Source organism: Globicephala melas, chromosome 2 (genome assembly GCF_963455315.2).
Source record: "Globicephala melas chromosome 2, mGloMel1.2, whole genome shotgun sequence".
NCBI classification, from domain to species: Eukaryota; Metazoa; Chordata; class Mammalia; order Artiodactyla; family Delphinidae; genus Globicephala; species Globicephala melas.
Genome location: NC_083315.2, coordinates 162,173,810 through 162,199,841, shown reverse-complemented (window position 1 = coordinate 162,199,841; position 26,032 = coordinate 162,173,810). Strand labels below are relative to the sequence as shown.

Below are 26,032 nucleotides of genomic sequence, written 5' to 3'. Positions count from 1 at the left end.
ACAGAGGTCTGTTGAAGAGAGTTTCCTGGAAGCCAGGGAGAGAAAATGGTCTATGAGAAGGCCATTAATGAGCAGTAGGATAGTCCTACGAGACAGTAATCAGTTCATCAAACACACCCTGAGACCTCTAGCAGACCAGGCCTTGGGAATGATGCTGGGGGTGGAGTGGAATAAGACTGACTACCTTTGGGACTTCCGTGGTGGCACAGTGGTTAAGAATCCGCCTGCCAATGCAGAGGACAATGGTTCGAGCCCTGGTCTGGGAAGATTCCACATGCTGCAGAGCAACTAAGCCCGTGTGCCACAACTACTGAGCCTGCGCTCTAGAGCCTGCGAGCCACAACTACTGAGCCCACGTGCCACAACTACTGAAGCCCTCAGGCCTAGAGCCCATGCTCCGCAACAAAGAAAAGCCACCGCAATGAGAAGCCCGCGCACCGCAACAAAGAGCAGCCCCTGCTTGCCGCAACTAGAGAAAGCCTGAATGCAGCAACGAAGACACAGCACAGCCAAAAATATAATTAATTAATTAAAAACAAAAAGGAAAAAAAAAAGATTGACCACCTTTGATGTCTAGGAAACCACACCCTGGTGCTCCCCCTTTGCTCTCTCATTCTTTCTAGTTCTTTCTCTGTTGTCTCTTACATGTTCCTCCCTTGAGCACCATCTTTTACTCTCTTCTCATTCTGCATCTCCTTCTGGACCATTTCGTCCAGTCCTGTGGCTTCAATATCACCTATATTCTCATCACTCTCAAACCTAGACTTCCAGCTAGATTTTGTCCCTGAGTTCCAGTCCCTTAAGTCTAATGTCTACTGGATATGGCCACCTGGATGTGCCACAGAAGCTGTAAACCCAGGCCTCCTGCCTTCTCTGTCTTGGAGAACACCACGCTCTTCCAACCAGGTGCTTGGGTGTCATCCTGGATCCTGCCCTCTCCACACTTCTCGCTTTCTGTCAATCACTAGGACCTGTGGATTTTACTTCCTTAACACCCCTTGTCTCTGACCCCCTCCTCTCCATCCCTTGTGCTACTGCCTGAGTTGAGACCTCCATGCCAAGAGCCTCATTCTCCAGGCCCTGTCTGCTGGTGAAGACTCCTGACTTTGTGCCATGCCATTGGCTTATAAATACAACAAGACAGTTGGGGAAGATAGGAGAAACCATCTACTTACTAGTCCTGAAAGAAGAAAGAAGTCAGTGATCCTTTGAGCCCCAAATGAATCCAGCAACCTTTGTTTTCTTCTCAGGCTGGGGGTGCACTAATGGGCCAGGGCTTCAGCCTTTGGGTCCTCAAACCCAAATTGATGCTGTTTGGTCCTAGTCAGAGGAACCCCAGGAAGGCCGGCTGGAGGGAAACTCTGCCTGCTTGCTACCAGAGAGGTGATTCACCAAGGGTGATTCATTCCATCCAACAGATTTTTTTACCCCCCCCCCCAATATTTTGCACCCATGAGTAAAAGAGAACCTTCTAGCCCTTTGTGAAGAGAACAAGAAAGCTCAGAACTGAGCGTTTGGAGCACAGTGAAGTGGATTACAAGCTCTCCTTGGACTATTTGCTTTCTGAGAATTTTGACACCTTGACTCAGGATGTCTGTCTGTGAGAAAACAACAACCACCACTAGCACCAGATTCGGTGAACTCAGCAGTCAGACTTTCCTTTGGGCACGTGTGCAAACTTGATATCATAAATGCTGGCATAGGGCAGATTTGTGGATGGATGGATGAATGAATTCAGGAATGAGCAAATTGTACCTAGGAGCCTTCCAGCTGTAGGCACTGTGCTAAGCTCCACATTGAGACATAGAGAAAATCTCAAGGGGAAGGGCATCTGATTGTACTGAGGGGTGGGCAGTCAGGGAGGACTTCTTGGAGGTGGTAACACATGAAGAGAGTTTTGAAGTATGAGGAGCAGTTGGCCAGATAAAGAGTGAGAAGGAGAAAGGAATTGGGAAGCAAGACCTACTCCTCTGGGCTCGGCATGCAGGGGCCTGGGTGTTGCTTGCCTGGGGCAAACGTTGCTTGTGGGGAGACAGCCAGGCACGAGGTCCTGGAAGGGAGTCTTGCTGCAAGCCATGGAGCCTGCATGTTCTTCTGAAGCTCCGTGGTGCCTGGAGTGGAGCTTGAGGATGAGGTGGGTGTGATCAGATCCACACCTTGGAGAGGCCCCCTGGAGGATGTGGAGGGTGCATTTAAGAGGGGCAGGATTGGAGGCTGTCCCAGCAATTCAGGTGAGAGCAGGCGAGGACAGAGCTGAGTCAAGGTGGCAGCACATTCTTACCTCCTTCTTCCTCCCCTTTCAGTCTTGCTTCCCATTGTCGTGGCTCTCTGTCCCAGATATTTCATGATACCTTGGTCTCTTCCATCTGGAAACAAAGCCTGAAGTTTTTAAGGAGGGCTAGAAGGAGAGGGCAATGATAAAACCTAAAGGGAGAGCCTCGTCTATGGTGGCATTTTGGGGACATGGCTTGGTTATTTAGTATGTCTAGACTGAGTGTCATTGTATTCTTTTTTTCTTTTAAAAAAATCTTTATTGGAGTATAGTTGATTTACAATGTTGTGTTAGTTTCTGCTGTACATCAAAGGGAATCAGGTATACATATACATATATCAACTCCTTTTTTAGCTTCTTTCCCCATACAGGTCATTACAGAGTATTGAGTAGAGTTCCCTGTGCTATACAGTAGATACTTATTAGTAATCTATTTTATATATAGCAGTGTGTATATGTCAATCCCAATCTCCCAAATTATCCCCCCTCTTTACCCCCTGGTAACCGTAAGTTTGTTTTCTACATCTGTACCTCTCTTTCTGTTTTGTAGATTAGTTCATCTGTACCCTTTTTTTAGATTCCACATATAAGCTATATCATATGATATTTGTCTTCCTGTGTCTGACTTCACTCAGTATGACAATCTCTAGGTCCATCCATTTTGCTGCAAATGGCATTATTTCATTCTTTTTTATGGCCGAGTAATATTCCATTGTATATATGCACCACATCTTCTTTATCCATTCCTCTGTTGATGGACATTTAGGGTACTTCCATGTCCTGGCTATCGTAAACAGTGCTGCTGTGAACACTGGAGTGCATGTATCTTTTCAAATTATGGTTTCCTCTAGATATATGCCCAGGAGTGGGATTGCTGGATCATATGGTAACTCTAATTTTAGTTTTTTAAGGAACCTCCATACTTTTCTCCACAGTGGCTGTACCAATTTACATTCCCACCCACAGTGCAGGAGGGCTCCCTTTTCTCCACACCGTCTCCAGCATTTATTGTTTGTAGATTATCTGATGATGGCCATTGTGACCAGTGTGAGGTGATACCTCATTGTAGTTTTGGTTTGCATTTCTCTAATAATTGGATTTTAAAATAAAGGCTGTTACAGTGATGGTCATTGCATTCTTACCAGGACCAGCTTGATCATGTCTAAGGTGAACCTGTCACATGGAAACAGGAGAAACAAGGTCTGGCTGCAAGGTATGTGGAATCAGACGGAGCACACACATTCTCTTGGCTGTTCTTAGAGGCAGATCATGGCTGAAACCAGCTGCTGTGACAACCGCGGGGTGATGGGGCTGGAATGGTCTCTTCCTCGTCTCTCCTTCCCTCTTCCCAACACCCACCCTCTGGTCCAGCCAGGGAAGGCTTTTGGGGATTCCAGGCTCAGCTTTAACCTGGGCCTCTATGGAAGCTCTGAGCTGCCTATGCAGGTGGCCCTGGAACGATTCCAGACCCGGGGGGGTTGGTGGTGGTTGGTGAGGGGAGGCGAGTGTTCACTGCCTCTCACCAGCGTGTTGCAGTCACAGCTGTACTTTGCATGGGTTGACAGGCAGAATCATGTCGCTATGTGACAGTGGTACCTCCCAGGTGGCTGCATTTCACGTTCTCAGGATACCCCGAATCCCGTTTGATACCCAGCATCCCAAATGCCATTTGTTCCAGGTGCTGTGGAAGAGTGTGGGTACTCGGGGTTAGGGGTCTGAAGCTGGATCCAAGGATGCCACTGCTTACTAACTTGTGATAGGCTAGTCAGTGTCACCTCCCCTGGCCTCAGTTCCTCACCTGTCCAAGGGGGATAGATAATGACCACGGCCCGCCACAGAAGGCTTTGTGAAGATAAACTAGATCTTGCATCAGATCTTTGTCAATTCTCCCACTACCTCTGAAGGCAGGGATGTGTCTTATTCATATATACATCCCCAGGGCCAAGCATGGTGCCTGGTGAACTCATGTGTTTGTTGATTGAATGTATGAATGGATGATGCAGTAAAGTGTACGGGGCTTGGGAAAGCCTGAATGGTACAAAATTGAACAAATTCAAACAAGAAGAAAAAGATTTCCACATGTGCCCCCATATCCACCCACATCTACAGAAAAAATGGGATGGGCTACTGTTTGGGAGGAAACATTGTAAAATGAAAATTATTGTCTTCCAACATTTTCTTTCTCATCAAGTCTTGTCAGCACTTTTGCTGCCAAATCCTTTTCTGTTGGCGTTGTGAATAGGCCATTACTTTATATGCCTCATCCATTATTGACACATTTTAGATGAAAGGGCTCTTTCCACCTGGAGTTTCTTTTTTCCCTAGTTTTCTGTTCCTACGGTCCAGAGAACTGACTTTGAGGTCAGGTTATTCTAATTTTAATCCTGGCTCCACCACTTTCTGGCCACCTGACCTGGGCTTAGTCCTTTAAGCTCTCTGGGTCTCAGTTTCTTTGTCTGTGAAGTGGGCATGTGTGGCGGCCGTGAGCAGGCATGCGCCACGCAGGCCTCCAACTGGAGGGAGTATAACCGAGCAAGAGCCCGGCTGCTGCTCTGGCATCCTCTGTGGTCACACTTCCTGTGGGCTGCTTGCAGCCCGTGGCCGAGGGCAGCAGGGACCCTAAAGCAGGCCTCTCCTGGGAGACACAGGACTCCTCAGATGGCTGACTCTGGCTCAAGAACTCCTTGATGGCTGTGCTGAGCCTTCTTGGGCTGCAGGTGGTCTAGGACTCCCACACGCTCCCTTCCTTCCTGCTCTCCATCAGTGGAGTCAGGCTCACAGTGTGTCTGCTGGCTCTCCTCACCACCTGACTGCATTTCCCGTAATAAAATCCATACACATTTATTTTTATTTTTTTGAATTTTTGAATTTTATTTTTTTATACAGCAGGTTACTAGTTATCCATTTTATACATATTAGTGTATACATGTCAATCCCAATCTCCCAATTCATCCCACCACCACCCTTCCCCTCCCCCCTCCCCCCACCACTTCCCCCCCTTGGTGTCCATACGTTTGTTCTCTACATCTGTGTCTCCATTTCTGCCCTGCACATTCAATCCCCTCTTGCATCTGCTTCTGGGAGGACCTGGACTCACACAGGGGAGATAATACCTCATGGTGAGGACCAAATGCGACAATGTAAACAAGTGTTTTTCAGAGTCACAGGCACAAAGTGAGTGTGCAATAAGTGGCAGGAACTCCTATTATCTGCACCACCACTGTCACTATCATCTGGCCGATTCTGCTTCTTTGGTGGCTCCAGGCACAGAGAGCTCCAGTGGCAGATCCCAGGTCACAAGGCAACTTAGCATTAGAGTGAGAGCAACTGTGGTTTCTGAGCAGAAGAAATAGATTAAATAAAACATCCTTTGTAAAATAGAAATATAGATCAGTGGAACAGAATGGAAAGCCCAGAGATAAACCCACGCACATATGGTCACCTTATCTTTGATAAAGGAGGCAAGAATATACAATGGAGAAAAGTCAGCCTCTTCAATAAGCGATGCTGGGGAAACTGGACAGCTACATGTAAAAGAATGAAATTAGAACACTTCCTAACACCATACACAAAAATGAACTCAAAATGGATTAAAGACCTAAATGTAAGGCCAGACACTATAAAACTCTTAGAGGAAAACATAGGCAGAACACTCTATGACATAAATCACAGCAAGATCCTTTTTGACCCACCTCCTAGAGAAATGGAAATAAAATAAAAAAATAAACAAACGGGACCTAATGAAACTTAAAAGCTTTTGCACAGCAAAGGAAACCAGAAACAAGACAAAAAGACAGCCCTCAGAATGGGAGAAAATATTTGCAAATGAAGGAACTGACAAAGGATTAATCTCCAAAATTTGTAAGCAGCTCATGCAGCTCAATATCAAAAAAACAAACAACTCAATCCAAAAATGGGCAGAAGACCTAAATAAACATTTCTCCAAAGAAGATATACAGATGGCCAGCAAACACATGAAAGGATGCTCAACATCACTAATCATTAGAGAAATGCAAATCAAAACTGCAATGAAGTGTCACCTCACACCAGTCACAATGGCCATCATCAAAAAATCTACAAACAATAAATGCTGGAGACGGTGTGGAGAAAAGGGAACCCTCTCGCACTGTTGGTGGGAATGTAAATTGCTACAGCCACTATGGAGAACAGTATGGAGGTTCCTTAGAAAACTAAAAACAGAACTACCATACGACCCAGCAATCCCACTACTGGGCATATACCCTGAGAAAACCATAACTCAAAAAGAGTCATGTACCAGAATGTTCACTGCAGCTCTATTTACAATAGCCAGGACATGCAAGCGACCTAAGTGTCCATCGACAGATGAATGGATAAAGAAGATGTGGCACATATATACAATGGAATATTACTCAGCCATAAAAAAGAAATGAAATTGAGTTATTTGTAGTGAGGTGGATGGACCAGAGACTGTCATACAGAGTGAAGTAAGTCAGAAAGAGAAAAACAAATACTGAATGCTAACACATATATATGGAATCTACAAAAAAAAAAGGTTCTGAAGAACCTAGGGCCAGGACAGGAATAAAGACGCAGACATAGAGAATGGACTTGAGGATGCAGGGAGGGGGAAGGGTAAGCTGGGACGAAGTGAGAGTGGCATGGACATATATACACTACCAAATGTAAAATAGATAGCTAGTGGGAAGCAGCCGCATGGCACAGGGAGATCAGTCAGTGCTTTGTGACCACCTAGAGGGGTGGGATAGGGAGGGTGGGAGGGAGATGCAAGAGGGAGGAGATATGGGGATATATGTATATGTATAGCTGATTCACTTTGTTATAAAGGAGAAACTAACACACAGTTATAAAGCAATTATTCTCCAATAAAGATGTTTAAAAAAATTTTTTAAAAAAGCATCCTTTGTAAACTTATCCAAGTTAAGGAAAAGACACAAACCAAATCCTTTTCTAGCCATCGAAATGTGCAGTCATCTTTGCTAAAGCAACCTACTCCATTTTTCATCAAACGCACAAAAGGTTTTGTAACATTCTGAGGTCCCTGCCAATACTCGTGGTACGTACAAATATACTCCAATCAGTAAGTCAGGGTGGCTTGCATTTCCCAAGAACCATGAGGGGGTAAAAAAAAAAAAAAAGAAAAAAGTGGTCATTGTTATTCACATTTGTCATATAAGGAAACAGAAACTAAGTGGCGGTTTCAAGGTCACCCAGACACTGGTGGGTTTGGGATCGGAACTCTCTGGTTTTTGTTTCTGGTGTTTTGGAACTCAGGGATTGGTGGATTCTGTTCAAACTCTGCTCCTAAGCTCAATCTCTTAGCAAACTGGCGCCAGGAACTGGCCCGCAAAGACCTTTCTCAAGCCCAATTCTGCCCAGCCTCAGGGGTGCTAGAAGCCCTGGAATCATCCATGATGCAAATAAAGTCAGTGAAGGAAACTGATCTCCATGCTCAGGGCCATCATTTGTCACCCAGAGAGGCTTCATCCTAATGTTTTTTACCTGACGCTGTGGAGCATGTTCACTAAGTAGACTGTCAACCCTGTGAAGCTGGGAGGGACCGTGCCATATCCCCACCACAGCACAGCCCCATTTGGTGCTAAATAAATGCTTGTTCTTGAGGGTGGTGGTGATTCTGATGGGACTTCTGTTTATAGTCCGAAGGAGTCATCATCATCGTCACCAACAACAGAAAACAAATATTTGCTCTTGGCCAGGCACTGTGCCAAGAAATGGGGATCCAATGATGAAAAGTCAAGCCTTCTGACTCCAAGGAGTTCATAGTCTTGTGGGGAGACGGTCACGTCGAGTCTGCCTGGAGAGGCCAGGATGGCTTCACAGAGGAGGCAGCTTGGAGCTGAGACTCAGGAGGGCAGGAGTTCCCCAGGCAGATGGGGGTGGGGAGGGGACTCCTGGCAGAGGGAACACGTGTGAAGGAGTGGAGGTGTGAACAGAGCACTGCTGTGTTAGAGGACCTGTCCAGTGTTGCTGGAATGTCAAGCTGTTTTCCATATGACCCCGCCATCCACCACTGTAGGCGTGGTTTGGAGGTGCCAACATTTCTTCCTGCCTTTCCTTTTTCATTAGAAGGTTCTTTTCATCAGCCATCAATGATTGGCTTCCCACTATGTGTCAGGCACTGGGCAGGTTACTGGGGTACAAGAGATGAGGGGGGTCGAGACGGTGCCTGCCCTCCTGGAGCTCTAAGTTGAATGATGAGCAAACAGGTTCTGTCAACATCATAGTGCAGAGAGTGGGGGCCAAGGGAGACCTAATTTAGTGGGGGTGGTGGTGTATTAGTTTCCTGTGTCTGTTGTAACAAATTGCCACAAACTTAGTGGCTTAAAACAACACAAATTTATTATCTTATGGTTCTGGAAGTCAGAAGTTAAAAATCTGTCTTCCTGGGCTGAAATTAAGGTCTAGGCAGGGCTGGAGGCTCTAGGGGAGAATCTGTTCCTTGTCTTTTCCAGCTTCTAGGGACTGACTACATTCCTTGTCTTATGGCCACATCACTTGGACCTCTACTTCTGTCCTTAAATCTGTTTCTTTCTCTGACCCTCCTGTAGTCCTCTTATAAGGACATTTGTGATGACACTGAGTCCACCCAGATAATCCAGGATCATCTCCCCAACTCAAGGTCCTTAACTTAATCAGATCTGCAAAATTCCTTTTGCCATGTAAGGTAACATATTCATAGGTCCCAGGGATGAGGATATGGGCATCTTTGGGGGCTGTTATTCTGCCGACCACAGAGGGTGCAGGGGGAAGGGGAGGAGGTGCTTCTAGAAGTGGTATTTAACCCCCAGACTTATGGGTCAGAAGGTGGGTGAAAGTGGAAGCAAGGAGGTCACTTATGAGGCTGTTGGATTAGACCAGGCAGGATGTGATGGTGGCCATGGTGATGGTGAGACGCGCAAGGGATTAAGGTACAGCGAGGAGGGCGAAAGAATGGGAAATGAGGACAAAGTTGAAAGAAAGCAGGCCTGGGCGAGGCTGGACTTCTCTGTATCAACAAGGGCAAGTTGGAACCTGAATGTAATGCCTTTAGGGAATATTAGCAAGAACATAATGCCCAGGGTGCTAATTCTAATTCTTGAGTCAGAGATTCCAGAGAGTTCTGTGTTCATGTAGGTCAGAAGGAAATGTAACATTTACTGACTTATTTGATAGAATAATGTACAATAAAAAGCTGATATTCAACTTTGGTTCCCAAAGAGAAAATCTGATTTTGAGGTTCTACGAGGAAAAGCAGACTTTACAAACTAGATTCTTCCAGGTGTTGTCAGGGTCATTGGTGTTTGACTGAGGACGAGTGACATTCCTACACTTTTATTTACCCTGAGTTCCCCAAGGCAGAGATAGAGCAGTTTAACTCTCACTGAGTGGGACTGTTTGCCTCACTTAGATAATTAGGTTTGTCACCTCCTGATATACATTATTTACACAACAGCCAAGCTGCACCTTGACAGAGGCCATAATAAGCATTAGTATTATAAAAGGAGAACAAAAGCGAAGGGAAATGGCCATTCGTTGCGCACCAGGCCGATTTCTGAAATGTGTGATACCATTCTGTGTGTGACACTGCGCTGAACTTGAACTTCCTGCCGTTCCCGAAGAGTCCCCAAATTAACATATTTATATCCAAGGTAATGAAATTGCCCTTACAGAGAGCAGGGACCTTTGAGAATTCGATGTGTTCAAACCAGGGGAAGTTTCTTTTCCAATAACTTATTATTCGAGGAAAATAGAAGAAAAATTCTATCATTAATAGATCAGGAGTGATTACATGTAACTCATTGCATTTTCTATTGAGAAATACATTTAGGGTCTATTTTATTATTCTATTTTTTTCAGGAAACCAAGTTAACTGGAATATAACATCAGTCTTTGATTCCTTCCCTCATTATCACCACCTTTCTTTTTGCTTACCTTTAGTAGTTGTCAGAAACCCAAACTTTCTTTACACTGATTGATTTTTTTCAATTGCAGTATAGTACATTTACAATATTATATTAGCTTCAGGTGTAAAACAGTGATTCAGTATTTTTATAGGTTATACTACATTTAAAGTTATTACAAAAAATGGCTGTTCAATACATCCTTGTTGCTTATTTATTTATTTATTATGTTAAGCCAATGAAAACTTTTTTCTTGATGTTTAGTTGATTTACAGTATTGTATAAGTTTTAGGTGTACAACATAGTGATTTGCAATTTTTAAAGGTTATACTCCATGTCTAGTTATTATAAAATACTAGCTATATCACCTATGCTATACAATATATCCTTGTAGCTTATTTATTTTACACATAGTAGTTTGTGCCTCTAAGCCTGTACCCCTATCTTGTCCCTTCTCTTTTCCCTTGCCCCACTGGTTACCACTAGTTTGTTTTCTTTAAAATTTATTTATTTTTGGTTGTGTTGGATCTTTGTTGCTGCGTGCGGCCTTTCTCTAGTTGTGGTGAGCTGGGGCTACTCTTCGTTGCGGTGTGCGGGCTCATCGTAGTGGCATCTCTTGTTGTGGAGCATGGGCTCTAGGTGCACGGGCTTCAGTAGTTGCAGCACGTGGGCTTGGTAGTTGTGGTTCGCGGGCTCCAGAGCGCAGGCTCAGTAGTTGTGGTGCATGGGCTTAGTTGCTCCGTGGCACGTGGGATCTTCCCGGACCAAGGCTGGAACCCGTGTCCACTGCACTGGCAAGCGGATTCCTAACCACTGCGCCACCAGGGAAGTGCCCACTAGTTTGTTTTTTATATCTGTGAGTCTGTTTCTCTTTTGTTGTTTTTACTAGTTTGTTTTATTTTTTACATTCCACATATAAGTGATATAGAGTATTTGTCCTTCTCTGTCTGACTTATTTCACTAAACAAAATATCCTCCAAATCCATCTGTGTTGTTGCAAATGGCAAAATTTCATTCTTTTTTATGGCTGAGTAATATTCCATTGCGTGTATACACCACATCTTCTTTATCCATTCATCTGTTGATGGACACTTCAATATCCTGGCTGTTGTAAATAATGCTGCTATGAACATTGGGGTGCATGTATCTTTTCGAAATAGTGTTTTCATTTTCTTCAGATATATACCCAACAATAGAATTGCTGGATCATATGGTAATTCTATTTTTGGTTTTTTGAGGAACTTCTATACTGTTTTTCATCGTGGCTATACCAATTTACAATCCCAACAGTGTATTAGTGTTCCCTTTTCTCCGCATCCTTGCCAACATTTGATATTTGTAGACTTTTTGTTGATTTTGCCATTTTGCCATTTTGACAGGTGTGAGATGATATCTCATTGTGGTTTTGATGTGTATTTCTCTGATAATTAGTGATGTTGAGGATTTTTTAATGTGCCTGTTGGCCATCTGTATATCTTCATTGGAAAAATGTCTATTCAGGTCTTCTGCCCATCTTTAATTGAGTTTTTTGGTTTTTTGATATTGAGTTGTGTGAGCTGTTTATCTATTTTGGATATTAACCCCTTATCGATCATATCATTTGCAAATCTTTTCTCCCATTCAGTAGGTTGTCTTTTTGTTTTGTCAATGGTTTCCTTTGCTGTGCAAAACCTTTTATGTTTAATTAGGTCCCATTTGTTTATTTTTGCTTTTATTTATTTTACTTTAGGAGGCAGATCCAAAAAAATATTGCTATAGTTTAAGTCAAAGAGGGTTCTGCCTATGTTCTCTTCTAAGAGTTTTACGGTTTCAGGTCTTACATTTAGGTCTTTAATCCATTTTGAGTCTATTTTTGTATACAGTGTGAGGAAATGTTCTAATCTTATTCTTTTACATGAAGATGTCCAGTTTTCCCAGCACCATTTATTGAAGAGACTGTCTTTTCTCCAGTGTATATTCTTGCCTCCCTTGTCATAGATTAATTGACCATAAGTGTATGGGTTTACTTCTGGGCTCTCTATTCTGTTCCAATGATCCATGTGTCTGTTTTTGTGCCAGTACCATGCTGTTTTGATTATTGTAGCTTTGTAGTATAGTCTAAAGTCAGGGCGCATGATACTGCTAGCTTTGTTCTTTTTTTTCAAGATTGTTTTGGCAATTCGGGGTCTTTTGTGGTTCCATATAAAATTTAGGATTATTCTAGTTCTGTGCAAAATGTCCCTGGTATTTTGATAGGGATTGCATTAAATCTGTAGATTGCTTTGGGTAGTATGGACATTTTAACAATATTAATTCTTCCAATCCAAGAGCATGGGATCTCTTTCCATTTCTTTGAATCACCTTCAATTTCCTTCATCAGCGTTTTATAGTTTTCATAGTATAGGTCTTTCACCTCCTCGGTTAAGTTTATTCTTAGGTATTTTTATGTGAGTTTTAAATGGGATTTTAAAAAACCTTTCTCTTTCTGATATTTCATTATTAGTGTATAGAAACACAACATATTTCTGTTTATTAATCTTGTATCTTGCAACCTTGCTGAATTCATTTATCAGTTTTAATAGTTTTTGTGTGGAGACTTTAGGTTCCTCTATATAGAGTATCATGTCATCTGCATATAGTGATAGTTTTACCTCTTCCCTTCCAATCTGAATACATTTTGTTTCTTTTTCTTGTCTGAATTCTGTGACTAGGACTTCCAATACTATGTTAAATATAAGTGGAGAGAGTGGGCATCTTTGTCTTCTTCCTGAATTTAGTGGGAAAGCTTTCAGCTTTTCACTGTTGAGTATTATGTTGGTTGTGAGTTTGTCATAAATGGCCTTTATTATGTTGAGATATGTTCCCTCTCTACACACTTTAATAAGAGTTTTTATCATGGATGGATGTTGAATTTTGTCAAATGCTTTTTCTGCTTCTATTGAGATTATCATGTGATTTTTATCTTTCCTTTTGTTAATGTGGTGTATCACATTGATTGATTTTCAAATGTTGAACCATCCTGTGACCCTGGAATAAAACCAACTTGATCATGGTGTATGATCCTTTTTATGTATTGTTGGATTTGATTTGCTAATATTTTGTTGAGGATTTTTGTGTCTATATTCATCAGAGATGTTGGCCTGTAATCTTTTTTTTTGTATCTTTATCTGGTATCAGGGTAATGGTGATCTCATAAAATGAATTTGGGAGTGTTCCATCCTCTACAATTTTAGAGGGGAATATTTTGAGAAGGAAAGGTGTTAGCTCTTATTTATATGTTCGGTAGAATTCCTCTGTGAAGCCATCCCATCCTGGACTTTGGTTTGCTGAGAGATTTTTTTTATTACAATTTCAATCTTACGTCTGTTCATGTTGTCTTTTTTTCCTGACTCAGTCTTGGCAGGCTGTACATTTCTAGAAATGTGTCCATTTCCTCTAGGTTGTCCAATTTGTTGGCATATGACTGTTTATAGTATTCTTTTATGATTTATTGTATCGCTGTGGTATCAGTTGTTATTTCTCCTCTTTCATTTCTTACTTTGTTTATTTGGGTCTTCTCTCTTTTCTTCTTAATGAGCCTAGCTAAAGGTTTATCAATTTTGTTTACTTTTTCAAAAAACCACCTCTTGGTTTCATTGATTTTTCTAATACTTTTTGGTATCTATTTTATTTATTTCCTCTCTGATCTTTATTATTTCCTTCCTTCTGCTGACTTTGGGCTTTGTTTGTTCTGCTTTTTCTAATTTCTTTTTTTTTTTTTTTTTTTTTTTGCGGTACGCGGGCCTCTCACTGCTGTGGCCTCTCCCGTTGCGGAGCACAGGCTCCGGACACGCAGGCTCAGCAGCCATGGCCCACGGGCCCAGCCGCTCCGCAGCATGTGGGATCTTCCCGGACCGGGGCACAAACCCGCGTCCCCTGCATTGGCAGGCGGACTCTCAACCACTGCACCACCAGGGAAGCCCTCTAATTTCTTTAGATGGAAGGTTAGGTTGTTTATTTGAGATTTTTCTTGTTTCTTGAGGCCTGTATTGCTATAAACTTCCCTCTTAGAACTGCTTTTGCTGCATCCCATAGATTTTGGAAAGTTGTGTTTTCATTTTCATTTGTTCAGGGTTTTTTTCTGATTTCCTTTTTGATTTCTTTGTTGACTCATTAGTTTTTTAGTAGCATGTTGTTTAGTCTCTGTGGATTTGTGCTTTCCCCATTTTTCTTTCTGTAGCTGATTTCTAGTTTCATACTTCTGTGGTTGGAAAAAATGCTTGATATAATTTCTATCCTCTTAAATTTGTTGAGACTTGTTTTGTGGCCTGGCATGTGACCTATCCTGGAGAACAATCTGTGTGCACTTTAAAAGAACGTGTATTCTGCTGTTTTTGGATGGAATGTCCTGTATATATATATATCTATTAAGCCCAACTGGTATTGTGTCATTTAAGACCACTGTTGCCTTGTTGATTTCCTATCTAGATGATCTGTATATAGATGTAAGTGAGGTGTTAAAGTCCCCTATGTTATTGTATTGTTGTCAGTTTCTCTCTTTATGTCTGTTAATATTTGCTTTATATATTTAGGTACTCTTGTATTGGGTGCATATATGTTAATGAATGTAATATCCTCTTCTTGTATTGATCCTTTTATCAATATATAATGCCCTTCTCTGTCTTTTGTTACAGACTTTTAAAGTCTATTTTGTCTGATGTGAGTATTGCTACCTCTGCTTTCTTGTCATTGCCATTAGCGTGAAATATCTTTTTCCATGCCCTCACTTTCAGTTTGTGTGTGTATTTAGTTCTGAAGTGAGTCTCTTTGTAAGCAGCATATAGGTAAGTCTTGTTTTCTTATCCAATCAGCCACCCTATGTCTTGATTGGAACAGTTAGTCCATTGACATTTAAAGTAATTATTGATAGGTGTGTACTTATTGTCATTTTGTTATTTGTTTTCTGGTTGTATTTATATTTCTTCCTTGTTCTTTTCTTCTTCTTTTAGTTCCTTCACTTATTTGATGATTTTCTTTAGTGGTATGCTTGTTCCTTTCTCTCTTGTTTTTGTGTATCTGTTGTAGGTTTTCACTTGTGGTTACCATGGGGTTCATATGTGTTGACCTGTATCTATTTGTTTTTGTTTGTTTGTTTGTTTTTTTGCGGTATGCGGGTCTGTCACTGTTGTGGCCTCTCCCGTTGTGGAGCACAGGCTCCAGACACGCAGGCTCAGCGGCCATGGCTCACAGGCCCAGCCGCTCCGCAGCATGTGGGATCTTCCCGGACCGGGGCACGAACCCGTGTCCCCTGCATCGGCAGGCGGGCTCTCAACCACTGCGCCACCAGGGAAGCCCATCTATTTGTTTTAAACAGGTAGTTCTTCAAGTTCAAACACATTCTAAAAGATATACATTTTTTACTTCTCCCACATATTTTATTTTTGATGTAATATTTTTCATCTTCATGTTTATCCCTTTACTGATTATTGTAGTTATACTTGATTTTACAACTTTTTTGTCTTTTAATCTTTGTACTAGCTTATTTAAGCAGTTTATCCTCAGCCTTTACTGTATATTTTCCTTTACTAGTGGGATTTTTCCTTTCCTATAGATACTTCTTCTTGTAGCCTTTTCTTTTCCACTTAGAGAAGACCCTTTAACATTTCTTTTAGGGCTGGTTTAGTATTGATGAACTCTTTTAGTTTTTGCTTATCTGGGAAGTTCTTTATCTCTCCTTCAATTCTAATTGATAATCTTACTGGATAGAGTGTTCTAGGTTGCAGGTTTTTCCCTTTCAGCACTTTAAATATATCATGATACCCCTTCTGGCTTTTGCAAAGTTTCTGCAGAAAAATCAGCTGATAGCCATCTGGGGGATACCTTGTATATGACTCTCTGTTTTTCTCTTGCTGCCTTTAGAATTCTCTCTACCTTTTGGTGTGGGTCTGTTTGGGTTCATCTTGTTTGAGACTCTCTCTGTTCTTCCTGGAGTTGGATATCTGTTTCCTTCTTCAGATTTGGGAAGATTTCAGTCATAATTTCATAAAATATATCTTCAACCCCCTTCTCTCTCCTTCTGGGCCCCCTATGATGTGAATGTTGGTACATTTGATGTTATCCTAGAGATCTCTTAAACTGTTCTAATTTTTAAATTTATTTTACTTTTTGCTGTTCTGATTGGGTGATTTCTGTTATTCTAGCTTCCAGATCCCTTCTATGTTCTTCTGTGTCACCTCATCTGCTGTTAATTCCTTCTAGTGTGTTTTTCATTTCAGTTATCGTATTCTTTGGTTCTGACTGGTTCTTTATTTTACATTTTTTAGTTCCTTGTTAAAATTCTCATCTATTCTTTTACCTAATTCAATTAGTATTCTTATTACTAATGCTTTGAATTCTTCATTTGGTAACTTGTTTATTTTGATTTCATTAATTATTTTTTCAGGGGTTTTCTCTTGCTTTTTCAATTGAGAAAATTCCTCTGTCTTCTCATTTTCCTTATCTTTCTCTGTCTCTATGAAATTAGGTAAAAGTTACCCATTGCTCCTTATGTTGGAGCATTCCTTTACAATCTGAGTCTGCCAGTGGCTTTGGTGGGAGAGCTGGATTTGATGTGAACACAAGCCATATCTTTCCTCAGGTTGTGCTGACAGCTATTATCTTGGTAGGAGGTGGCGATGGAGATGGAGAGACTAGGGCTGGAGCAGGTGTAAGCTGAAGCTTCTGTGCTAAGTTTCCATCATCACCCTGTGGGGGAGCAGGGTCAGGTTCCAAGTTGCTAGAGCAGAAGCCGTGAGAGTTGGGCTTCCAAACCGGCTCAGTTCCCTTCCTGTATGTGCTCTCCCCCTCCCAGCACTGGCACCCTCACTCCAGAGTAGAACAGTACTGGAGCAAGAGGAGCTAGCACAGGCACTCAGTGAGGGCTGGGGTACAGTCCGTGGCGGTCCAGTCCGTGGCGGTCCAGCCACCATCAGAGATCTGGACTGCCTCTGATGTGCCACTTGTATAAGTGAAGCAACGGCTGCCTCTGCCCTTCTCAGATGTTGCTTCAGGTTTGAGCTACCTCAGTGTCTCACGACTAAGGTCTCTCCTTGCTCATGGCAGCTTATTCCAGTGTGGAGCTGTGATGGGAGGCAAGCAAGGCTGGAATGTTCACTTGGATCAGGCTGGTGTATACACTGGGGAAGTCATGGGAAACCAGCCAGCCACCTGCTTGATTTCAATTTGCCCTCTCGTCCCTGCTTCAGGAGCAAGCCAGCACAAGCACGCTCCTCCTGAGTGGAGTCCAGGCTTCCCACAACCCTCCTGTTAGTCCCACCAGCCCTCCAGGGGGTCGTCTTCCTTATGTAGGACCCCAGGGTTGGGGCACCCAATATGTGGCTTGAACCACTCACTTCCCAGGGAGTGTCTCCACCCATGAAATCTCCCTTCTCCTCTGAGTCCCCTCCCAAGGACACAGGTCTCAACCTGTAGATGTATTTTTGATGTGTTCGTGGGGGGAGGTGAATTCTATGTCCTCCTGCCTGTCTATCTTGATCTGAGTGTCACTGTGTTTGGTTTTTGACTCTTCATTATAGCAAACTCACCCTTCTTTTGTTTTGTGACCATAGACCTGGATAAAGAACTTTTAAACTTGCTAGATGCTCATCTCTTCTATACTCTTGGTATTACCTAGCCCTCAGCACTTGGACAATTCTGCTGGGTATCCTTCTCCTACCTTTTCTTCTCCAAATTGCACAATATGTCTCTTTTTAAAATATCATGGTTTGTTGTGTGTCTTACACATCACTTAACAAGGAAACTAAGGGAGAAAATGAATGAGAAATAACAGAGACATGGCTTTCAAATTTGGACCCTTGTAGAGAAATATAAACATTTCAGACTCAATTAATATTATTTTTTGTGTGTGAAAACTAGAACACCTGGTGCTCACTGTTTTAGAATTCAACAGACACCTAGCAACTGCTTGAATTCCCTCACTGCAGGCTTGGTGAGCCAATCTTTAATCCTCACGTTTGAAAGCTGGCTTGAGAAAGACACCTGTGCTTTGTTTCCGACAAGTTTTGGGCTTTGTGTTTATAAACAAATTCTCTTTTCCCCTCTCACCCACCCCGTTTCTCAGTGGCCGTTCCTGCAGCAGCGCCCCCGGTGTGCCAGCCCAAGGGCACCACTAACGGGCATTACGCGGCCCCACGCCTCTCCATCTCCTCCCGAGCCACGGTGGTAGCCAGAATGGAAGGTGCCTCCCAGGGGGCCCTGCAGACCGTCATGAAGTGTAAAACAGTGGTTGCCATCTTCGTGGTCGTGGTGGTCTACCTCGTCACGGGCGGTCTCGTCTTCCGGGCATTGGAACAGCCCTTTGAGAGCAGCCAAAAGAACACTATTGCCATGGAGAAGGCAGAATTCCTGCGGGATCATGTCTGTGTGAGCCCACAGGAGCTGGAGACATTGATTCAGGTGAGCAAGGAGTGAGTCCACAGTAGAATCACCTTGGGTCGGGGGGAGAGTGTGACATTGGTTTTGTCTTTCTGGCTCACTGAGCTTTGCCGTTGGTTGAGATGCTACTGATGGTCAGGGAGGTCCTCTCTGGGAGGTGACACTTGAGTGGAGACCCGTGACAATGTGGGGGAAGAGGGGTCACATGTACGACGTAGGAGCAGGCTGTGTTTTGTATCACCTGCTTTTGCACGTGGTGGCCAGAGGCAGCAGCCGGCAAAGGGCTTTGGATTTTCAGATTCGAGGCCACTTATATATGCTGATTAACTTTTAAATCTGTGTGAGATGCTGGGGTAAGAGGGTGGCCCAGAAACCAAAGAAAGAGAGAATTTTAAAGGAGCAGGGATGTATGAACCTGTCGCAGGTGGATGAGAATGGAGCAGAGAAAAGGGCACCAGCTGTGGGATGGGTAGGGTGTTAGTGACTTGAAAGAGGCTTTGGTGGATTTGTGAGGATGAAATAATAAGGATAACAGTAACAGGGATAATCAAGGTTGCTATTTTTGAACACTTACTGTGTGTCAGGCACTGTACTAAAGCCCTTCCATGCCTTGGATATTAAGGAAAAAAGTGCATAAAAAATGGAGGCAGAGAACTTTGGGCCCCCGCCTACAGAAACAAGGCAGAGGAAGGGGTGGGGCGACCTTGGCAGGGGTGATGTGAGGCTGGGAAGGGATGTGGGAGACAGGGAGTCATCTAAGGTGGCATGACAGGAGGAAGAGAAACAGGAGGCTTGAGAAGTGAGCAAAAGGTGGAGAGGACCGAGTCCTGGGAAGAGGGAAGGGAAGTGGTTTAGAGCCCAGCAGATGGGCTTCACCTTGGAGGTGAGGCAGGATGGCGGCCTCCAATCTACATGCCCTCCTGAGCCACGAGGAGTAGTGGTGGGGGGCGGTGACGTTTATGGAGGCAAGGGAGAGTCCCATCTTTCTGTGGGTTCTAAAGTTTGGAAGACAGAGGGATGGAAAAGACAGCTTTCACAATTCCTTCTGGCTCTGGGATTACCAGCATTGAATTCTTTTCTTTTAAAAGTTAATTAATTATATTTTTGGCTGCGTTGGGTCTCTGTTGCTATGCACGGGCTTTCTCTAGTTGCAGCGAGGGGGGGCTACTCTTTGTTGTGGTGTGCGGGCTTCTCATTGCGGTGGCTTATCTCGTGGCGGAGCATGGGCTCTAGGCGCACGGGCTTCAGTAGTTGTGGCATGTGTGCTCCAGTAGTTGTGGCACCCGGGCTTAGTTGCCCTGTGGCATGTGGGATCTTCCCGGACCAGGGATTGAACCTGTGTTCCCTGCATAGGCAGGCGGATTCTTAACCACTGCACCACCAGGGAAGTCCCACCAGCATTAAATTCTAATGGCTAAAAAAAAATTCTAATGGCTACTACCAATTAGGATTCTGTAGGATTCACAAGTCTGGGCTGGCTTATTTATTTATCTATTTCCAGCCACACTGATAGGGTAGGGGAATTCTGAGGCTGCTTATGATTTGGCCCCTTCATAGTAGTTGTAGTCTTTTAAATTAGTTTCTATAATCTGACTTGACTCTTAGATGAATAGAAATATACATTTTTTTCCTGGAATACATATGGTTTCATACCTATATCCTACAGTTTTTATTAAAAAATAAAATCTGGGCTTCCCTGGTGGCGCAGTGGTTGAGAGTCCGCCTGCCAATGCAGGGGACACGGGTTCGTGCCCCAGTCCGGGAAGTCCCAGCGGAGCGGCTGGGCCCGTGAGCCATGGCCGCTGAGCCTGCGCGTCCGGAGCCTGTGCTCCGCAACGGGAGAGGCCACAAGAGTGAGAGGCCTGCGTAGTGCCAAAAAAAAAAAATAAATAAATAAATAAATAAAATAAAACCTTACAGTTCTAAAGGTCAAGGGGCAGTGTTTCATATCACTCTTTCTTAGATGGCCTTGTCTTTTTTTTTTTTTTTTCTCCTTTCATGGTAAAATGCTACCAATCTGTCACTAATCTGTGCCAGATTTAAGGCTCATAAAGGCGTAGGGAATGGAGGAAATAATTCGGGAGTAATTTTCAGTAAGGAGCTTATTATACATGCTGTGGTGATATGTGGTGAGATCCTTTTTATTTAGTTGCAGTACATGTAATAACCTAAAAGGTGGTCTGAATTGAACTGGACTTGTGCCTGAATTTTCTTTCCTTAGACAATGAGATCTTGAGGAAAGGGATCATATCTTATTATCTTTGCATCCATGTGTAGCCTCTGCATGGCTTTACATCTAATTACTACCCAATAGAGAAATGCTTTTGGGATGAGCTATCAAACTAAATCTATAACACTGGTGATGCCATGAGACATCTGAGCTTATTCATGCATTTATTTATTAATTCCGTATTTCTCTATTGTTCATTCTTTGGCCTTCTCCTTTATGAAAGAATTCAGTGGCCAGAATGAAGGACAGAATGGAGGAGGGTAGAGATTCTAGTTCTGGTGTTGCTGTTAAGACCCATCCTTTGACCTCGAAGATTTCTCTGTGAAATGAGGGTGTGTGTGTGTGTGCGCGCATGCCCTTGAGATCATTTTTATAACAATTAAAACATATACCCTTTAGTAGGCACCCGTTATGAGCTAGGCCTCTTCTACCCATCGTCTCATTTAATCTCTCCAACAACCTTCTAAGTTGGTATAATTATACCCATTTTACAGGTAAAGAACTGATGCTAAAAGAGGTTGAGTAACTTTCCAACCACCAACATGACAGAGCTGGGATTCAAAGTGAGGTCTGCCTGGCTCTACCCTGCCTCGCCCAATGAGTCTGCAGCCCTTGAAGTAGTGTTTACTTTAGCATAAGCTTAACTCTCTCTTAAACATTTGCTTTATGTTCAACACTTTCCAGAATTTTAGCAGAGTCAAAAGGCATTGGAGTTCTTTGCTCTTTAACAGAAAGCATTTCCTCTTTTTTCCCTTTATACCCATTGACTATCAATCCTGGACATGGGATACTTTAAGATCTCCATCTACTCTGATATAAGGATTTATACTGGTGTTTACTTACAGTTTTTTGTAGGCTAAGCAGTTAAAAATGCTGAACCTGTGTCAGTCAAGAATCAAATTATTATGGTTTATAAATAAGATGAAAAAACAACCCTCAGAATGAGAGAAAATATTTGCAAATGAAGCAACTGATAAAGGATTAATCTCCAAAATATACAAGCAGCTCATGCAGCTCAATATCAAAAAAACAAACAACCCAATCCAAAAATGGGCAGAAGACCTAAATAGACATTTCTCCAAAGAAGATATACAGACTGCCAACAAACACATGAAAGGATGCTCAACATCACTAATCATTAGAGAAATGCAAATCAAAACTACAATGAGTTATCACCTCACACCAGTCAGAATGGCCATCATCACAAAATCTACAAACAATAAATGCTGGAGAGGGTGTGGAGAAAGGGGAACCCTCTTGAACTGTTGGTGGGAATGTAAATTGTTACAACCACTATGGAGAACGGTATGGTGGTTCCTTAAAAAACTAAAAAGAGAATTACCATACGACCCAGCAATCACACTACTGGGCATATACCCTGAGAAAACCATAATTCAAAAAGAGTCATGTACCACAATGTTCATTGCAGCTCTATTTACAATAGCCAGGACATGGAAGCGACCTAAGTGTCCATAGACAGATGAATGGATAAAGAAGATGTGGCACATATATACAATGGAATATTACTCAGCCATAAAAAGAAACGAAACTGAGTTATTTGTAGTGAGGTGGATGGACCTAGAGTCTGTCATACAGAGTGAAGTAAGTCAGAAAGAGAAAAACAAATACTGTATGCTAACACATATATATGGAATCTAAAAAAAAAAAAGGTTCTGAAGAACCTAGGGGCAGGACAGGAATAAAGACACAGACGTAGAGAATGGACTTGAGGACACGGGGAGGGGGAAGGGTAAGCTGGGACAAAGTGAGAGAATGGCATTGACATATACACAGTACCAAATGTAAAATAGATAGCTAGTGGGAAGCAGCCGCATAGCACAGGGAGATCAGCTTGGTGCTTTGTGACCACCTAGAGGGGTGGGATAGGGAGGGTGGGAGGGAGACTCAGGAGGGAGGGGATATGGGGATATATGTATATGTATAGCTGATTCACTTTGTATACAGCAGCAACTAACACACCATTGTAAAGCAATTATACTCCAATAAAGATGTTAAAAAATTTTATTATGGTTTACCCTTCACTGATTCCTTCATAGGATGAAAGTGTCCACACTTTTGGACCAGGGGGCATCCTCTCCACTCTACACCTCTCAGCAGCACTGTATGTAGTGCTCATAAGAAACACAGTGTTTGGGAGGGTTTTCAGTGTGGTGTGTCCTAAGATGGAAAAATAATATTATTGTATCTCACCGATATTTTTATTGTTGTATGTGGCTGGTCAATGGTTTATCTGGTAGTGTCAGGACTCTTGGCTGGATTGAGTGAACCCCTCATAAAGCTAATCTGGAAGGTGTAATTCATGTTATTAATAATAAAAACAGAATACCTGGAACAGATTAACCCCTGTGAAATGCCTGGATAGCTTAAAAGGGCCATAGCTGGGGAGGGATTTTCCAAAGACTTAAACCACTTTTATGAGGTATCATAGGACTCCGGATGTGACAGGTGGGTCACCATCCCTGACCCAGATGCTGCTATGGAGGAGACTGTTTCATTCATTAATTCATCTATGCATTCTTTAAGTTGCTACGGAGCTTCTGTTACATCAGGTAACATGCTAAGTGTTGGGGATAGAAAAGATGAAGATAAAATACACCTTGAGCAAGTCGTGAACTTCTCTGTGATTCCATTTCATTATCAATAAAATGTGCCTAAAATCCCTCACCCTTAGGATATTGAGAGGATTAAGTTCTATAATTCATGAGAAGGGCTTTGAACTGCTCTTGGCACGTGGTGCACACTCAAAAAAAAAAAAGATAGATATTGCTGCTGCTGTTTGTAGTATTATTCAAGGAGCTCAGAATTTCAAGCAGTGATTCTTAGTGGGGAGCGGGGGTTGCTTCCAGGGGGCATCTGACAATGTCTGGAGACATTTTCAGTTGTCACAGTTGGTGCTACAGATGTCTAGTGCGTAGAGTCCAGGGACGCTGCTCAACATTCAGCAATGCCCAGCATATCCACTCATAACAAAGAATTATCCAGTTTCACGTGGCAGTAGATTGAGAAACCCTAGAGGAAGAGGCATATAAACCAATAACTAGAATTCATCGGAATGGAGCTATTTTTTCCCCAGTTTTATTGAGATATAATTGACATATATCACTGTATAGGTTTAAGGTGTACAGCATAATGGTTTGAACATTTATTGTGAAATGATTACTGCAGAAAGTTGAGTTAGCATCCATCACCTCATGTAGATCCAATAAAGGGAAAACTTTGTTTTTCCTTGTGGTGAGAACTCTTAGATTTATTCTCTTAACAACTTTCACATATAGTATACAGCAGTGTTAACTATACTCATAACGTTGTACATTACCTCCCGAGGACTTACTTATAATTGGAAGTTTGTACCTTTCCTCCAACTGGCCTTTCCCCACCCCCTATCTCTGATCTTTTTTCCTATGAATTTTTTTTTTTTTTTTTTTTTTTTTGCGAGACGCGGGCCTCTCACTGTTGTGGCCTCTCCCGTTGCGGAGCACAGGCTCCGGACGCGCAGCCTCAGCAGCCATGGCTCACGGGCCCAGCCGCTCCGCGGCATGTGGGATCTTCCCGGACCAGGGCTCGAACCTGTGTCCCCTGCATTGGCAGGCAGATTCTTAACCACTGTGCCACAAGGGAAGCCCTCCTATGAATTTTTTAAAAAACATTTCACATGTAAGTGAAATCATACAGCATTTGTCTTTCTCCATCTGACTTATTTCACTGAGCATATCCTCAGGGTCCATCCATGTTTTTGCAAATGGCAGGATTCCTTCATTTTTTTAATGGCTGAATAATATTACATCATATATATGTAAAACTCACAACTTCTTTATCCATTAATCTGTGGCCACTCAGGTTGTTTCCATGTCTCGTCTACTGTAAATGCTGCTATGAACATGGGGGTGCAGATACCTTTTCGAGTTACTGTTTTTGTTTCCTTTGGATGTGTTCCCAGAAGTGGAATTGCTGGATCATTTGGTAGTTCTGCTTTTAATTTTTTGAGGAAACGTCATACTGTTTTCCGTAGTGGCTGCACCAGTTTCCAACCCCATCAATAGTGCGCGAGGGCTCCCTTTTCTCCACGTTTTCCCCAGCGTCTGTGATCTTTTGTCTTTTCGATGATCACTGGAGTGGCACCCCAGTGAGGCAAACAGAGGTCAGGGAAGATTTCGTGGCCATTTGTCTCCTTTAGTCCCTAGAACGATTCTATGAGGATAGTCTTTTGTGCCACTCGCAGAGGAGGAAACTGAGGCAGCAGGAGGTTAAGTTACACGCTCAAGGATACCTGATTAGTGAGTGGAGGATCTCAGATTCACTCCTGGGCAGTCTGACCACTGTCCTGTTCTCTTAAACACCACGCATGGGAACAGAAATGTGCAATACGGAAGGATTTCATCATTCAGGACCCACCGTGAAGGGTATCGGCATGTGGCGCCCGTTGAGGGAGGTGCCGGTGGTCCGTGTGCCTTGAGCTGAGAGGTGTGGGCAGGTGGTGGGAGATGAGCTTGGGACGGGGGCAGGGGCTGGATTTGAGGTGCCCAGAGAGCCTTGCCGAGCGGTTTGGGCTTTGTGCTGCGGGAAGTGGGGGAGTCACTGAAAGATTTAAGAAGGTAGGGACACGATGGAAACTTTCTTTGGAAAGGTAACTCTCTGAGCGCTGAGGATGTAGGGTTGGAGGAAGGAGAAATTGGAGGAAGTAAGACCAGTTCGGAAGCATATTGGGACCTCATCGGTGGGCCATGCTGAGACACAGTGAAGGGGCCACATTTAAGAGAGTCTGACAAAGCAAACTTGAAGACGACTCGTGTCCCGTTCAGCAAAGATGTCTGGAGTGCCTGCCCTGTGCTCCGCCTTCCTTCCTGTTCAAGCAGAGGCCATGTGGGTCAGGGGAGCCCGGCGAGCGGCACCCACACTCTGGAGTAAATCTTTTTTCTGCCCGTGGGCTGTGTGACCTGGGTCAGAAAGGGAGTCACCCCAGGCCTCAGCTTCCCTTCTGTAAAATGACGATTATGATAATAGTGTCCACTTGTTAGGGAGGTCTGAAGATTAAACAAAAAAGCTCAGCTACTTTGAGCTATTGTGATCGCTACTATTTATTTGTTAGGGAAGGCAGGAAAAAGAAATATAGAGAACCCCTAAATTATTATTATTATTTTTTAGTGAAACAAGTTAAGTGTTTATTAGGAGGAAAAAGAGTATGTGTGGATAGACACATGGGCAGACTCAGAGAGAGTC

At 43.0% G+C, this 26,032-nt stretch overlaps 1 protein-coding gene across 4 annotated transcripts in view; it reads left to right on the top strand.

Moving 5' to 3' along the window:
- The window catches only part of KCNK10 (potassium two pore domain channel subfamily K member 10), a 143,626-nt gene that overhangs the window by 48,238 nt on the left and 69,356 nt on the right, over positions 1-26,032 (top strand). For all 4 annotated transcript variants that reach the window (XM_030883659.2, XM_060295152.1, XM_060295153.1 and 1 more), the window contains exon 2: positions 18,251-18,585. In XM_030883659.2, coding sequence (XP_030739519.1) covers positions 18,251-18,585 — 335 coding nt within the window. The remainder of the gene's footprint in view (positions 1-18,250; positions 18,586-26,032) is intronic.